The sequence below is a fragment of the Parasteatoda tepidariorum genome, chromosome 4, assembly GCF_982258835.1.
Source record: "Parasteatoda tepidariorum strain Cologne lab strain chromosome 4, Ptep-v5.0, whole genome shotgun sequence".
Classification (NCBI taxonomy): Eukaryota; Metazoa; Arthropoda; class Arachnida; order Araneae; family Theridiidae; genus Parasteatoda; species Parasteatoda tepidariorum.
In genome coordinates this window covers 65,583,464-65,601,707 of record NC_141758.1, presented here as the reverse complement: position 1 = coordinate 65,601,707, position 18,244 = coordinate 65,583,464, and the positions used below count along the sequence as shown (strand labels likewise).

General features: G+C 31.8%; 1 protein-coding gene across 1 annotated transcript in view; it reads right to left on the bottom strand.

Annotated features, from left to right (window-relative positions):
- Window positions 1–18,244, bottom strand: part of LOC107445659 (chitin deacetylase 7) — a 33,144-nt gene that overhangs the window by 2,932 nt on the left and 11,968 nt on the right. The window contains exons 2-4 of the mRNA XM_016060106.4: window positions 11,148–11,381; window positions 5,464–5,800; window positions 1,405–1,863 (exon numbers count right to left, since the gene is read on the bottom strand). Coding sequence (XP_015915592.1) covers window positions 1,405–1,863; window positions 5,464–5,800; window positions 11,148–11,381 — 1,030 coding nt within the window. The remainder of the gene's footprint in view (window positions 1–1,404; window positions 1,864–5,463; window positions 5,801–11,147; window positions 11,382–18,244) is intronic.

Genomic DNA, 18,244 nt, shown 5'->3' with positions numbered 1-18,244 from the left:
TTTAAAAAAAGGTTATTTTTTTCAAAAAGGGAAAAAGTGGTAGCACAAGTGGTTTATTGATAGGATTAATTTTTGAGAAACAATGTATCTACCACAATATATTAATAAAATATAGTTTATAATTGCGTAAGAAGTTACATTACTTTTTAAAAGTGGTAGGTAACTGATAGAAATATCCATTTGGTAAAAGCAAATATGTGCTATCCCTTTTTTCAGATAGTTTTTTTTTATTTCCAAGGAACTGCACAAGTGCGCACACGTGAGCAGACCTAGTGCGTTCTCCAGAAGTGGTATCCACTCTTTCAGGACCACCACAATGGGTCAGATACCATTGGCCTTGTTAATTTGGAAGTCTAGTTTCTGCCACACTAGATAGCAACACCGAGACTCTTATTTGGATGCTAAAGTGCACTAGGAATTTAATTTTGCCGGAAATGCCAAGAGCCAATAAGGCACTCCAGGGATCTTTTACATGCCGCATAATCATACAACAACCGCTGAGGATTTTCTGCATCCCGAAAATCCGGTGTCTGCGCCGGGGATCGAACCCGCAGACTTGGGCTCAGATGGCCGACGACAAACCAACTGCGCCACCCAGCCACTTTTTTTCAGATAGTAGTTTTTCATATATCGCCCGCTTTTTTGTGCCTGGGCATAAATGGGTTAATGACCTTGAAAGTAATACGAAATTTCAATTTATTGTACTTTAAGGTCAATTTTAAGTTCAAGCCAAATGAACATATGCTGATTTCATTAGGTACTATTCGTAGTATGTTTTCACGGAAATATATAGCTTTCTGGTTGACTGTCTTCACAAATAGATTTTGACAGTCATAATCTACGAAAATAACCTATTTCGAAGATTTTTAAATGATCTTTGATTTTCGATGGAAAGGTCCACTTAAAGTATTTATGTCTTAATGGTTAGTGTGGAAGTAGTATAACTCTATATAATAGCCAGTGCCGTAGTTAACTCATTTCACAAAAAGGTTTTCTCAAATGTAAAAGGAATTTTTTTCTTCTAAGTTAAGAAAATTTTTAATTTTGACTTGATCTAAAAAAAAAAAATTTTTTTTGCTGCATAAATCTGAAGAAAAAAAATGTGTTTAATAGTTTTACATAAAGAACATTTGATGAAAATGTCTACAAAATCAAATATGTCAAGTATCCAACTTGTCTTAAAAAATTTTAATGTCTTTTTTTTAATAAAATAAATTAACTTGTTTTGTATCCAATATTGTAGTTACAATAGAATTGAAATAATAAATGATTTTTCTTTAAATTACTCAAACTTTACAAGAGATTAAAATTAATTTGATGATAAAAATTCTTTTTTTACAAACTTCAAAGCATCTTTAGTCAAGTAAAATTTGCAAGAAATAATTAAGGTAATGTAATAATTACCTGTTGGTTTTGTAATGGCGTTTGAAGTTATCCTTTAAAAATTGTTCCACGGATTCATCATCGTTTTCCTGAAAAACACACTGATCAGCTAGTGTGCACATACCTCCTGTTCCATCTTCACTGAAAAGAGTATTCAGAGGTATTTCCCACAGACCAGGGAAAGATCGCTTAGGACATGATCCTTGCATGCATCTATGTGGTATCTTGTAGTCCAGAGTATAGGGCCAGACTGGAGTATGTGCCATAGGAACTGATATCGATGAGTCATATACAAAATCGTAATCGTATGCCATACTCATCATGTCGTTTCCACCTGGGTGTAAGAACGGAGCTCTCATTCCCAGTAAGGAATCTCTGGAAATGTTGGCAAACAAGTGTAAAATCTCACGTTGTCCAACCATTTCTTCGACATAGTCTTCATATGAGGCAGTTGTCCACCAGTCTTCAGGATATCGGTTGCTGGAATAAAAATGAAAGAGTAAGTTGCATGATTAAAAATTCGCTTCAAAAATATGCAAATTGAATATAACAATCGACGTGTTTCAAGCTCGCAAAAATAGGCACTCACTTTCAAGACTTGCTAGGCGTGAGTGAAAGAAATGAAGCAAAAGTGATTTGAAGTATAAAACGTTTAGTTTCTACCGTAAACTAAAAAAATAAAGTTGAGAAACAAAACTAGGAAAAACCACAGTAGCCAAGTGAGAAAAATATAAGAAATGCGAAAAAAGATAAGGTTTTATTATTTTGTCCAGGTATTTTAAATGCCTTATTTCATCCAAAATTTCAAACATGATGTTGTAATTTTTCTACCACCTTTTTCATTTGTTGCGATATTGTAAAAAATAGGTGATAAAATTATAAATTATCATCATGTATAAAATTGTCATCTTTCAGGACTACTTACATTACAGAAACTCTCAAGTTAATTTTAAAAACATAAAATCAACAGTCAAGAAAACAACACCAGGTCTGCCTCAAGAAAGTATTCATTGGCCCATATTATTCATTTTATTCACTTCTGTGAATAGACAAAGCTATTTTATTCACTTCCTGTGGAGAAAGCAGCATCACTGCGTTTTATGCAGATAACACTAGAATCGACATGAAACCCGAAATTCCCAACATTGCTCTACAAGAATTCCAAGAAAAGCTGAATGAAATAGCGAAATGGTGCCTAAACTCGAAGGTTAAAGTTAATAAACAAAAATCGCAGTGTTTAGTTATTCAACATAAAGGAAACGCCACCCTACCAAAAAATCTAGTTGTTCTCTTTAACCAAACTTTCCTCAGTGTCAAAAGCGCAAAATAATTTGATCTGGCTATAAATAGTAGGTTCAAATAGAATCAATCAAATCAATCATCAATTAAACATAGGCACCCGGTCATAAACTGTAAATTCTCCATCAAAACTCTAACACGGAAAAAAGACTTGAGCGTTGCATTACACCGCAATGATCCCGCCATTTCTAGGAAAATTCAAAAGGTGAAAAAATCGAAATTTTCCGAAAAATAACACGAGCCAGATGGTTTTTCCCGAAATAAGAACATACATCGTGATCTTAACACTGATTATCATACTGCAAAGCTTAATTGCAAATTCTTTGAAAAATTTTGATGTAGTCAAGATCGTTTTCAAGGAGGGGAGAGAGAAAGGACAGCTGTCTTGTGGGGCCCGGAATCACTGAGAGCCCGAACAAAATATCTTGCAAAAATTATTGGGCACAGGAGATAGTGTTCGCCTTCCAATGCCGTTTCCCAGGTTCGAATCTCAGCAATGGCTAGTTAGCAATTGTTATGCCGATATGAATTCCGCCTCTGGCTCGCATTGACCGCAATGCTCACGTAAGACATCGTGAGCGGTACACGGATTATGGGTTAGAGTCCCCTAGTGGTCAAGCAAACCATGGGGAATTTTCGTGGTTTTCCACACCATAGAACGCAAATGCGGTTGAGTTCCATCAAAAAGTCCTCCACGAAGGCAAATTTATCCAATGCTTGATCTAGGAGTTCTCTAGTCTTCCGGATTGGGTTCAAAATTACAAGGCTACGGGGTTGAACAGTGGTAGCCGGAAATTCTATTTTTGGTTAGCGGTGCAACGACGGTTATAAAGTAAAAAAAAAAATAATAACAACAGCTTTGCAAATAGTTAATATTTTTAAAGAATACTGCTAGAGCATTTATTATTTATTTAAATAATTTACACGCATTAGTAAGCAAAATCCTTGTAAATCAACAATCAACTTCGATAAACAAGGATAATAATATCAAGGCATACGTTTACCACTTTTAAAGAAAAAATAAAATCTCCCATGAAAATCAGGAGATTAGATAGTTGTAGAATATGGACACAATAGAATAAGGCTGCTAGTTAATGTCAATAAAACAGATCAGTGGCAGCCCCAAGATGAGCATTATCACCCAATTATTTTTGTAGAAACAAAATATTTCTTCACGACAGATTTTTTAATAAAATAAAGTAATTGTAGCCTTTAAAAACTAAATGCTAAATAATAAAACTAAATGCTAAACTAGCTAAAATAAGAAAATTTAACTTCGAATATATATTTATAGATTACTTCCCTTCAATGATAGATATAATGTAACCACCTGTGTACTCTGTTACAAAGAACACGTTAAAACACTGTGGAATTAAACAAACTAAGTGTTATTCCGTTATTACGCGAAAACATCTACCGTTAATAGTGTAAAGTTTGTTATCTATATTAAAAATGGTTTCTAATTTGCATGTAGTCTGACAGAAAGAATATAAATAGAAAAACTATTCCAAACAGGTGAATTTTAAATGCTTTAACACTATTTTTCTTTCCCTAAATTGTATCTCTTTTAATATTTGTCAGCAACATTTTTAAATAGAGTAAATGATTTAAATGATTCTATTACTTTTGTCTGAAAGACCTGACACTGAAAGGCAAGCAAATCGTCCTCCAGTGGATCCCGGGACATTGCGGGATTTGGGGTAATGAAAAAGCTGATTTCTTGCCCACTAAAGTAACAACTATTGCCCAAGCATCTCGTTGCTCCATCTCTCTGCACTCATTTAAATTGCTGGTCCTAAAGCAATTCCGGAACATGCTCTCAGAGAATTTCCGTAAAAGCAATATACATAAAACCTGGTTCAACCATATTTTAACTATCCCAAATCAGCCTAGGTTTAAGGCAGTTGCTCTCTTTAGACTTGTAACGGGCCATGACTGTCTGGCCAAACACTTTTTTAGTATAAACATTCTTGACTGTCCTAAATGCAAGCTCTGTTGTCTTGGGGAGGACATGGACCTGCCCCACATTTCCTTCTGTCCTGCGCTCATCTCCACTACTGTGTATGGACGCTGATGGGAGGCAAGGGCCCGTAGGGGTAAGCATGTCACTGTGCATTCTATTCTATTTATCTCTTTTTGCCTTGTTTTTCTTGTTATTTTATTCTTTTTGTTCTTTTAAATTGGCCTGAAATTGGAAATATAAAAAAAACTTTTCAATGGAAGCCCAGATAGCCTGGTTTGTAAGACGTTGGGCTCGTGTTCGTGAGAACCCGGTTGAAGAATCCCTGCGTATTAAATGGTGACTGGTGCACGATAAATCTATTAGGGTCACAATTAAGGCTCTCCAAGTTCCTATAAAAAATCAATACCTTTGGGGTACTGATTGATCGTTCTCTAGTTCAGGTCAAAATTACGATCTCTTGGTGAATAAATGGAGTATGATTTGGCCCTCATTGTTAAACAAGCTGTGATGTGTGTATGGCTGTAGTCGCATTCTTGGCCATAGATGGCGCCACTGAAAAAACAAGACATACACCATCCGCCTTAAAAATTTGCTTGGTTTCCCGCAGTATTGCTGATTGGCAAGTAGCATAAGTAACAACAAATTTTCAATGTAATTATGTATTTCGTTTACTGGGTCTTTCATAAGGCGTACAGAACCTCATCTAATCGAGTCATGGAACAATTCTCCTCCATATTTATATTTAAAAAAAAAAACTTAGTAAATGATCATTCCATTATGTATAATTCATACATTTTAGAAAATTTAACAAAACTCACCTGATGGAATGTATTGCAACTTCGTGGCCAGCTGCATAAAATTTCTGCAAATGGAAGTGACTGGTGTATTCATGACTAACAAAGAAAGTGCCTTTTATGGGACATCCGTTGGGGTTTGTTCTGTTTTTCTTTAGTAGTTTACTGTAAGGGTCGAAATTGAGAGCATTCACTGCTCCATCAAAGGACATCAGAATCATTTGCGGTGTCTCTGAACGCTCGAGGCCGCCTGGAATTCGAGTGCCATCGGAGCTGCAATAGCACTCTGGTAGCACACATGCAGCTGGATCACATTCGCCTGCTGCTAATGGATCAGGAGGTGGGGGCTCGGTAGCATCCGCTATTATAAAAGATTACTAAGTATATATCGGTGATTCAAACTAAATTTACATAAGACAATTTGAAAACAAAGCAAACTTTAATATGATATGATGAAGGCCAGTATTATAAAGGCTGATCTTTCCCCTTCAACTTAAGCTTTAAAATCATAATGACAGACAAAAGAAAAATATGTAATTGAATTACTAGGAGAGTGCCATCTGGTGGCATTCCGCGACAGTAATGTTGATAAACTATGCTATTGAAATGTAATTAGGTACATGTTAAAAGCGAAGCATTTAAATTAAAATCTATTTCTCTTTTAAAATTATAATTTTAACCTTCTGTGACAAAAATCAAAAATATACTTGTAAAACTTTTAAAAAAAAATTCTTTTATTTCATTGCTTATATGAAGAAAAGGTCTATATGCTAAGGTATATTAAGATATACTACAAAAAATTTGATTAAGATAAACATTGAAATTTTTGTTTTATTTTATAACCGTTATTGAACAACCGACCCAATGAACATTAAAATTGAAATAAAAAAAATGCTATAAAAGTTCGAAATAATGATTAATAAGCTTTTGGTCAAATTTATAAATATTGCCTACATTAGCCTCCTTATCTCCCCTACAAAGTAAGATTAAACAAAAAGAAAAGGTTTCGAACCAACTTTGTAGCGTGCTGTAAAAGTTCAGACAACATTGAAAATATGAGTTAATAAATATTTTAAGAAAAGTTCTGGAGGAAAAAAAAACCGTATTAAAATTACGATTTTTATTGAACTAGTTATTGGACTTCTGTATTGTTGTATAGCTTAGTGCAGAGGTTCCCAATTATTTTGGACTACGAAACTTTGTATGATCGAGTTTCTTTTGATGCATTATATATATATATATATATATATATATATATATATATATATATATATATATATATATATATATATATATATATATATATATATATATATATATATATATATATATATATATATATATATATATGGGTCATTCTCACAAAAACTGTCATTTTTCGGTTCATAAAATCCCAAAAAAATAAAATGAATAAAAAGCTCTGAAACTTTTTTTATTAATAGAAATATGTAATGGCATCATAAAGAAAATATATATCCTTTAAATTATACTTAATATTTAAATTAATTAATTAATTTCACTATTTGAAAAGTGAGGGAATGACATTGATAGTGAGGGAATGATATTTTATTTCAATACATGTTTTTCTCTCAGTTACAGCTACCTCAAGTTTGAAAATGATAACATATTAAGTATATCTATTATTTATTATAATTTAGTTTTATATATTTAATAGTTTTTACAGGTTTGGGAAATAAAATTGGCTGGCACGATTGTCACATGGAATGGGTGGTAGAATTTTTTTTTATGTCTGTGTTTGTGTATTTATGTATGTCTTTTGGAAAGGGCCATTTTTATTTTCCTGCATTTGTGGGAGTCATTACATCAATTGTTACATTTTTTGAATGTAAGATCTTTACTTCTGCGGTATTTTAATTTTACATGTTACAAACAAACTTAATTAATGATTTACTGTTTTTTTCTCTTTGTATAAAATGCCTTAGATTCTATGTATTCAAATTTAAAAATATAAGATTGGTAGGTTTTTATGTTAATCTTTAACATCTGTACTACGTACTTTAACAAGATTTATTAAAATATTTGAAGCTGGAAAATGTATTTATGTGTGAAAGTGATACCTTATTTTTCTTGATGAAGTTTGACAAAGTAAAATTTTATTTCAAAAGGGCTAGAAAAAAATATCTTATGCAAAATATATATTTTTGAAAGTTCTTTATAGTTACTGCTTTTTGATTTTAAAAAAAAACTGTCTGGTTATTTTTTGCGCAAAGATTTTAAATTTTGGACTCCTTGGATACTCCTTGGATTTCTTCCTCTGATCTCTGTTTGAACCCTGCCTATTTTATAAGTTCCCAAATTATAATGTTCACACAAAATTGATGCATCACATGCAAAACACGAAAGAGAGCGAAAATTCAATATGTTATTCCTTGCACTGTATGCAACTTGGTGAACTTTCATTGTGCCAGTGAATGGTTTAATTTTTACCTCAATTAATTTATCACATTTTTTTATATCCTCAATTGAAACTTCAAATAAAGTTACTGAGCAATTTTCTTTTAATACAGAAACAAGTGTTTCGTAATTATGCACATCTTTTCCTTCTGCCACTCTCCGATCTGCTGTTCTTTTCATAACAGCTCCAATTCCGTCGGGAGCTCCTTTTCCATGTCCGGATTCATTATAGTTCCAAGTAAAGTTTAGAATACCAGGAGTAAGCTGTTTTATATGTTGGGATATCAGATGAAACATTTTTCTGTTTCTATATTGGGCTGATGGCCCATCACTTAGCATATGAACATGTTTTACTTCACTTGTACTCATAATCCACTTTGTTGGAGTTTTTCTTCCATTGTTTCCTTTTCACTCTTAAGTTACGACTAGTCATTTGTGAAGCAGGTTTCACTCGTCCTCTTTCCTTTTTTTCCAGGTATTTAATTCGTTCTTTCTGTTTTAAAATTAAAGAGGAATTTGACTTCATTCGTTCTCTTCTTTTTCGATCATATTCCTATTTCTTTAAACGAGCTTCTTCTTTCGCTAAGCTATCCATAGTTAAGCTATCTGGAAAATAGATTCTAATATTTCTTAGATTGTTCTTAAAACAGTCATTCTGTATTTATTAAAATGCCTAAACTAATTAATTCAAGATCATAGTTGCATTATAACTGCTGTCTTATTTCATGCTGTGTAGAATTCACGAATAAACTTAAATTTGGCACTTAAATAAAATTCATCAAATTATAAAATTATAACTGTAAGTTCTCCAACAAAAGTAACATATATTTATATAGCATATAATTTATATGTTATAACATATAATTTTAATAGAAATTAATCAGGTTAATAAAATTTTTCATTCAAAAATATTTTTAGGAATATGATAACTTCATCAATATTATATTTTAAATAAAGTTAAATTAAGAATGGGCTAGACTTTAGAATTAGACTTAATACAATATATTCCGCAATTTTTAATTCTATTTTTATTAAAAAAAGAAAAACCAAGAACAAACTAAAGCAAAATTTAACAATATACTCATCTTGAATCATTCCCTCACTTTATACATTAGTGAGGGAATGATAGTGAGGGAATGACAAATTCAATAAAATTTCAAAATAACAGTTAGGCCTAATTGATTTCTGAAATCAATCACATACAATTATATTCATACAAGAAAGCAAAATATAATTATCCACTTTTTCGATGAATTTGTATTTTATTTTATTTTAAAAAACGACATGAGGGAATGACAAATGTAAAAAATTTTACCTGGTTTGATTCATTAAAATTTATTTTACAGCAAAGCTTCTTTAAGTTGAAAATGGAAACATACTGGAATTTTGTTCTATGATGTCAGTTGTTAACTTCTGAAGTTTTTATTAAAATATTTTTATTCTAAGAAGTTTGCAGACGATAAAAACATTGTTGTGAGGGAATGACGCGAAACGCTGGGGACAAAGTTTAAAATAGTGCTGTGGTAATATTTTTATCAGAAATTAAACTTAAAATTTATTTTCTGAATTCTATATTTCTATATTCTGAAATAAAAAACACGAATTTGTAAATTTATTTTTTTTACTTCAGAAAAAAAAATTTTCTTTTTTTAAATCAGCAGTGGGGACAAGTGAGGGAATGACATATTGGTATATTTTAATTACCTAAAATAAATAAAAAATAAAAATTGATAATTTTATTTTTATTCCTTTGATAGCTTGCATTCTGAAGGACACTTTCCCTGAATATTTTTTTTTCGTAAGCTGTAAAACAAACATAAAATATACTGGGGACATGAAAATGACTGTTTTTGTGAGAATGACCCATATATATATATATATATATATATATATATATATATATATATATATATATATATATATATATATATATATATATATATATATATATATATATATATATATATGTATATATATATTTAAATAAATATTAGATATAAATATTGGATTTTTGGATATAAATATGTTGTTGATGTTTCCAATCCCAGCTGGGATAACAGAGCTATACCAGATCCATGAGGCCGTGAGTGCCGGCCAGGTGGCCGAGTGGTTAGCTTGCCTGACTGCGAAGCCAATGGCTGCGGGTTCGAATCCCGCTCTGAGCATGGATGTTTCTCTCTCTCTGTGTTGTCTTCTGATGTGTGAATGTATGAATGTGGCCCACTCTATGAACGGGTATTTGTGGCAGTGTGGCGTGGGTAATGTTGCTCGCCTCCGTGACTTTGGTTCACAGGTGCCCACTGGGTAACGATAAATGAGCAACACTTCCGGCATCTTCTAAGGCGAAGAATGAAAGTTCAGTGCCTGCCGTTACTAAAAAAAAAGAGGCCGAGAGTCTTCAAAGAATAGAGGAAAAGGAGAGGTCTCACAAGAACCTCTTCCATGGTGAAATCCAGGCAATCAAGTAGATGGTGAGGACTAGCCTTGCTGGAGTTGCACTTTTCACAAGTTGGAAAAAGTTTAATTTGTCCACTGAAAGTGAGGCTTTTAATATGCCCACTGACAAATCTACAGGCAGTGGTTTGGTCGGCACGTGTACCCTGAAGGTCAAGAGCTCCTCCGGGACGCTTGCGGGGATACCAATTGTGATCCGGTGGAACAAGCCAAGCTTTATTAACTTTAGTTTTGTGGATAGAAAATAATTCAGAGTAAGTGAGGGCCGTGTTTGGAGAGGTTGAGAGAGAAGTACCTTCTTTTGCCACCTGATCAGCACGTTCGTTTCCAAAAAGACCCACGTGTGAGGGTATTCACGGAATATGGATGTCATGGGAGGCTGAGAGGGCATTTAATAAACGAAGTATAGAGACACCAGCCCGGTCCGGTACTCTCTCCCAATTGCTCAGGTGCTGAATATAGCTACGACTGTCCGTGAAGATCCAGACATTCCCAAAAGTGGCTTTACTCCTGATATTTTCAAGACCTGTTTGAGTAGCAATAAGTTCACTGCGAAACACTGAACAGATATCAATATAATCATGACTGATTAAAAAAATTATAACACTCGGAACCCCTGCAGTCCTCTCATTGAACCCCAGGGTTCCGCGAAACACCTTTTGGGAAACGCTGAATGGGTGTACTGCTGTGCCTGTACCATAAAATAAGTTTAGTTCCCTCATTGATAAACCTTTCAAACAAGATCTAAATTTTGTCAGAAATTTCTAAATCGAAAATTATGGTTCATTTTTATTACAATCGCTTAAGCAAAGTCCTTAATCTTTGATGTTATTACTCACGTGTGTCAACTGGCCCACAAACCAGCTGCTTTGTTTTCCTTGTACAAAACTTTTTAACATCATCAAAGTAAAGGGAAGATGGACAGTTTTGCAAGAAAGGATAATTTGATGAACAGGTGTAGAACTTTCTGCAAGTCGTTGGATCTGCAAACAGGCCATCTGGTCTTGGGCACTCAAAATCTGGGTCATCTTGACGTTTTATTCTGTGTGTTCTTCCACTCCGACTGCCTTCACCTAATTAAAATGTTTAAACATAATTAAAACACTGAATAATATAAAAAGCAAACGATTAGAGTCTAGAGAAAAAATATAAAATATTTAATTTTAGTTGCTCATGGCGACAATTGTATTATTCTAAATGGCACAATTTGTTTTTTCGCATTTTATTTAATTCTCCTTTAATTTAATGATTTTGTAAGGAGTTTAATTTCATTTAAGTTTCATAATTGATTTGTTTTTATTTTAACTGTATAAATTTTTAAAAAATACTATTTCAGTTTGTATTTTTTTCTAGTAAAAGTGTTTTATTGTCTTCTCCGTTATTTTAATTAAATATAGAAAAAAAAATTTTAAAATTTTATTTTATAATCATCTTTGAACAGCCCTCCCAATATTTGGGTTTACGACAACTAATGTTCAACTCAGTAGCCTTGTAATTTTGAACCCAATCCAGAAGACAAGGGAACTACTAAATCAAGTATTGGGAGAAATCTGCCTCAGTGGTTTTTTTGATGGAACTCAATCGCATTTGCGTTACATGAAGAGGAAAACCACGAAAACTACCCATGGTTTGCCTGACGACAAGGGGACTCTAACCCATGATCCGACTACCATTGAGGATATTTTATGTCAGCACTGTGGTCAGTACGAGCCGGGTGCAGAATTCTAATTGACTTCAAATGAGGTGAACCCGGATTCAAACCCGGTTCACCTCATTTGAAGGCGAACGCTCTATCCCCTGAGCCACTACTGCTCATATATAATGGGTGATAAAAATAATGGAAACACTTTTATACTAACTCTAGGTACACAATTTTTCTTTTAGCAGTAAATGTTTTGAAGTTTTTATTAGACAATATTGTTGACTCCATTTAAAAGATCTTTGCACTTGAAGCTTTTAGCATGATTTTTTAAATTGAAGATTTTTTCCTTGCAAAATTTGCATCCATACTAATTTGTAGCAAAATAAGCGTAGAAAGTTAAAATCTTTCTTTTTCTTTTTCAATACCACTTTAATTAAAAAAGTATTGCTATATAAATATTGCAGTCTTATACACCGAAGAGCCATTGCATTAAGACCACCCTCCATCTATAACAATGGGCTCGCCCAGGTTTTCATGGTTTCTCACCCAGGAACAATGTGTTCATGGGGCACATTAGGACCCATAATCCTCATAGAACAATCCCTGACGTCTGTAAGCTACTTGAACATAGTTGCAGACCAGGTTCACCCATTCATGGCAACAGTTTTTCCTGCGGGGGATGGTGTTTACCAACAGGATAATGCACCATGTCATAAGGGTCGAATCATCATGGATTGGTTCGAGGAACATTCCAGTGACTTTCAAGTCATGTCTTGGCCCCCAAATTCACCTGACCTTAATCCAATAGAGCATTTGTGGTCCTACTTTGAAAACCAAATTCGTGCTGCCACGCTACACCCTCGCAATGTGAGGGAATTGCAGGACCAGTTGGTGAGCGCTTGGTACCAGATACCTCAGACTACCTATCAGCACCTTGTGGAATCAATTCTACGGCGGGTGCTAGCAGTTTTGAGGGCTAAAGGTGGTCCTACATATTATTAGCAGGGTGGTCATAATGTAATGGCTCTTCGGTGTATATTGATTTCAGAAATTGCTAGTGTTAAAGATAGAAAGAAGTTAATAACTTTCAAAGCTCATTTTGGTCGATCCGAACTTTGCATTTGAACTTTGCTCCAACATTTGCGACACTATTTCTAAAAGCTTCAAGCATGATTTTTCTAAATTTGCCATGTAAAATCTTCTAAAGCATTTGTTTCTACAAAAAGACAAATTGCTTATATAAAATTTGAACAAAGGTAATTTGATGAACCATTGTACTTATTTATATTTCAATTCGTTAAAAAAAGCGTTAGTCGCATATAATATTTCACCGAAAAAAAGATGGAAATGAAATAGTTTTTCTGCTAGCTATTCACTCATCTAGGTAACACTGCTGAACTAAACTTGAATCTTTAACTGGTTCCTCCTCCCCTTTTTGATTTAAATACAATTGAAAAGATTAGTGGATGAAGCAGGTAAGTGACATTTTTAGCGGTATTATTTAATCCTTTAGTAGGCCATTTATTTCGAGTAAGGGTACATTAAAGAGCTTTTGGAATTGAAATTCATATAAGAATAGTAATTGATATAAGAAAATTAAAACTCTTTTAGCTTAAAGAAAATTAATTTAAACTTTAATGCCACTTTTATTTTGGTGGTAAGTATGTATATTTAACACGACCTATTAGGAACTTATTGGCTTTTATTTTTCTTTATTTATGAAATAAATATTATAAATGCTTCAAACTTCAGAAGGAATTATGCATTTTATAACTTTTATACGTTTTCTTGTACAGAAAAATGGTTGCCAATTTTATTCTAACGCATTTCAAGAAAGCTGAAGTTATTAACAAATGGAAACCTAAATTAAAAGTGGTAGAAAAGTTAACAAGGACTGTCACATTTACACTTAATGTAATGTGACAATTTTATTTCTAATTTTACCTAAGCCTTTAATTTTTTCTATAAACGTTTTTCCTTTTTTTCAATTTAGCAATTTTATTACTTTCTTGGTGACCTTTCTCATGGTCAATGCGGTCATCGCACATCCTGTGGGGAAAGTCAACCAACCCCTCTATTCACGCCTTTCTTTTACTTCTTTTAATTTTAGGGGGGCTAACTAACCAATCTCTTTCCTTTAAAATTTCAAACTCTCCGCCTCTTTAAATTTAATTGGCCGTAATTTTTCTGGTCCTATACCAGTTAAGGAATTTTTAAGTCACTTTGAATACATTCTCTTTTTCTTGAGCCTTCGGGCAAGTTCCTTTTTTTTATTCTCCGCGATGCGGACTTCGGTCCGTATCGAGGAGATAGTTTTTTACATCCTTTTTCTTAACCTTATTTTTCTTTAAAAGTTTAAATCCTTAATTGTAGTAAATTTCAATAAATCATACATCTACATATTATATCTTTTTTTTAAGCATTAAAGACCCTCTTAAATTAAGCTTTCCTTCTATAATTGTCTTTTCAATAGTTAAACCTTTTTTTGCTTTTCTTTTTTTTATGCATGACATAATTTCTTTCGTCACCCATTTCTATTAAAGGTGTTCCTAATGTTAAAAATTGTTTTAAAGACGTCTTCCCACTAGTTATGTTGTTAGATATTTTTCTTAAATAAATCTTAAACGCAAGTTAAAAATGTGTGTTTCTTTTGATGGTTGTCTTTTAAAATGTCCTGTGTGTACAGGGTGAGTACCTTTCAATTATTGTTATGGGCATGCATAAATGTGAATTTATTAGTTTTTCTTATTGGAAACATCAGCTTACTGTATTAAATCATATATATTGTTTGGATATAGCATGACTTTATCGTTTTTTTCTTTAATCTTAAATTTATTTTTGTTTTCGCCCCTTTTCCAAATTTGGTGATAGAAAATCATCCAATTTGTTTAAACCTCACACTTTGTGACCCTTTGAACCTATTGGGTTATTGTTATCCCACATTAGCATTGTACTACCACTTTCCTTAACGATCACATCCCAATTAATTTAATTATCTTTTATATGTTTCGGCCTTAATTTAATTATTATATCAAACATTTAACTATTTTTAATCATGAGTATATCCAGAGATACATCCAATTATATAACCCACCCATTTTAATAATAATACATAAATAACTTTACTTTATTCGCACCAATCCAAAATACAATTTAATTAAACTCTTACAAGGACTTTAAAAATTAGTGGTAAGTATACTTACCACGGCTTTCGAAAGGGTTAAATAGGGAAAATAATATAAAATGGTTGCAACAATATAGGTATGTTAAATGTATCTGAATTGTTTTCGCTTTGATTTTAACATACATAATTCACATAAGTTTTAATTTCATGATTTTTACTTCAAATTAGGTAGTGGCGAATAAGATACAAGAAATATTTATTCGTCCTGCTTTCTAATTAATCTATAATAAAATAACTAATATTATCATTTTTGTATTTTTCTTATTAATAAAAAACAAATGCTTTTGAAGCAATGTCTTAAAATGTTGGGAATCTTCCATAGAATCAAGTGCGAAGTACTTATATATTTGTTTCAAGTAAAAATGGAAATGTGGCATGGAATTTTGACCTCTAAAAATGAAAGTAAAATGGTGTATTCATTCCGAAAACAAAATTCTGAAACTTTTTTTTTCACGACCTAAATAACATTCAGCGACTGCTTCCTTTTAAATCGAAGGACGCTAAAGACATGACTGAATAAATTAGAGTGAAATAACTGAACGAAAAATTCTTTAAAATTAAAAACTATGCAGAGTGTTTCTAGATAAGTTCCAAACCACTTTTGTATTTCTGCCCACTTTCAAAGTCAAAAATTTTCAACATCCTCTTGTAAGAATTAAATTAAATTAAATTAAATTAAATTAAATTAAATTAAATTAAATTAAATTAAATTAAATTAAATTAAATTAAATTAAATTAAATTAAATTAAATTAAATTAAATTAAATTAAATTAAATTAAATTAAATTAAATTAAATTAAATTAAATTAAATTAAATTAAATTAAATTAAATTGTGATTGCCGAAAGGCTATCATTGGCAAAATGGTTGTTGTCTATTTTTTTTTTTTTTTTTTTTTTTTTTTTTTTTTTTTTTTTTTACCTATTGTCATAATGGGTGTTGCTTTGGGTTTCCTTTCGTATTTCCGTTTGTGTGTAACGCTTAAGGTATTCCCGTCTATGTTCTTTGGCTTTAGTTTTTTCAGCCTCGGTAAGCTTAGGCCTTGGCATCGTTCTTTTTCTTTCTTTTTTTCTTGCTTCAACTCTAACCTTTGGGACCGTGACAATCAGTTTGGGGCCCTCTTTATTTGTGATATTCCCCTAAATTATTATTGAAAACGATTCAGTTTGAACTGTAGGTTAGAGTTTCTGATTCTTAACTAAAACAATAAAAAGCAAAAGAATATCCTTCAAATCATGAAATTTTCTTTTATTCACAACTCAAGAAGTATTCATGGGACTTCTCAGATCCCATATCTCAAAAATAAACTCACCAACTTCAAGCATAACGAAATTAAAGGTGAAAAAAGAATTCTAAAATAATTATGAAACAGCAGAGGTCGCCATAGCAATGACGGCACATGCGCACTGTTTACTATTACTCTTGAACACAGTTGAAAAGTGTGAAGACGTCCAAATAAGGTGTGCACGCCAATCGAACCCAAAACAACACCCATTTCGCCATTGGATAATAAAATAAAATTTTGTCCCATTTTAAATCTTAATTTTTTATTATATGACGCACTTCTATAATAATGCCTTTAACCCTTTGACCCTGAATTTTCATTAATTATATTTTTCATCTTTTTTCACGTGGTTTCATATAACCTTAGACGTAGTCCGCCTATGCTACCACGATCACGTTGACCATTCAGAAAACCTGGCAGACGAATGAAAAAGAATTAAATTATACAGAACGAGTATTAAACGACTTTAATGGTTAGAGTTATGTTATAAGCTAGCAAACATCACTGATGTTGTCTTTAAAATATTTAACAAAACTGAATCGTATGTAGTTTGTTTTAAAACAATGGCTTCAATTAAGCTAATGAGGAAATTCTATTTTTTTTAAATGTCTCTGAATTAAAAATATAATTAAAAATATAATTAAAAGTCAGGCTTCGTTATTCGTGTACTACTTATTTAGGTTCATGTTGAATGTTGTAATTTTAGGGTTAATGGTACACCCGCAATCCGATATATAGACACAACTTTTTATTTTATTACATGTATAGATAAATAAAAAAGTGGTTGTTGAAGTGTAATTTTATTTCGTCAATTTGTGAGGGAAATGAAACATATACAAATTTTTTATATAGTTTATATAGTACCTACAGTTTAGCCTTTAACACAGAATTTTTATTAAACATATTTTTCATACTTATTTCATTATTTTGTACTAATTTAGGTCAAAATAAGTGAAAAATATTATATTTAGCAGATTAATAGTTTATAATTATGAAATACAGCAAGGAACACCGGTGTATTTTTCAGAGTTTGAGATAAAATCTCTAAACACGGCTTACTTCAACACTAGGAAAATACTCATTCAAAATTTTTAAGTGTTTGCATAAAAATAAATTCAACATATACCTTTACAGTATAAATTAAATAAAATTATTTATTTCTTATTTCGTATTAAAAAAATATACGAAACAATTTATGTTCCTTGTGAACGTAGTTAGACTGATTTGAAATCCGTCGCCATGTGCTTTTCAGTGCAACTAATACTTGTGAAACATATTTTGAAAGCAAATGTAAAAGTTATATTTTATAAGTTAACAATAGTATATCCGATGCTAATTACGCTTTGATAATATTATTTTTTGAATTATTAAACTAATTAAAAAATACCAAAATTAAGCGAACTGCATTTATTCAAGACTTTCTTTATAAAACAAGAATAAAAGGAGAAAAGTGTCGATTAAGCTTTGCTATGTGTTTTTCAGTGCAATTAACAGTGAAACGTATTTCAAAATCAGACCGAAGAGCTATATTTTATAATTTAATTTCAATTGTTTTTTTGTTTTTGTTTTTTTAACTGACAAAATTACAAGGCTACGGAGTTGAACATTAGTAGTCATAAACCCAAAAAATTGGGTCGGCTGTTCAACGACGGTTATAAAATTAAAAAAAAAAAAAAATTTCTACTTATCAGATTTGTTAGAGAAATTACATCTTAAAAATTAGTCAGCTCAAATATCGTTGAAAGTCATCAAATTTGAAATAAAGGTCACGAAAATTTTCATGATCGGTAGTTACCCTGGTCTTGCTTATTCCAATTAGTGAAAAAA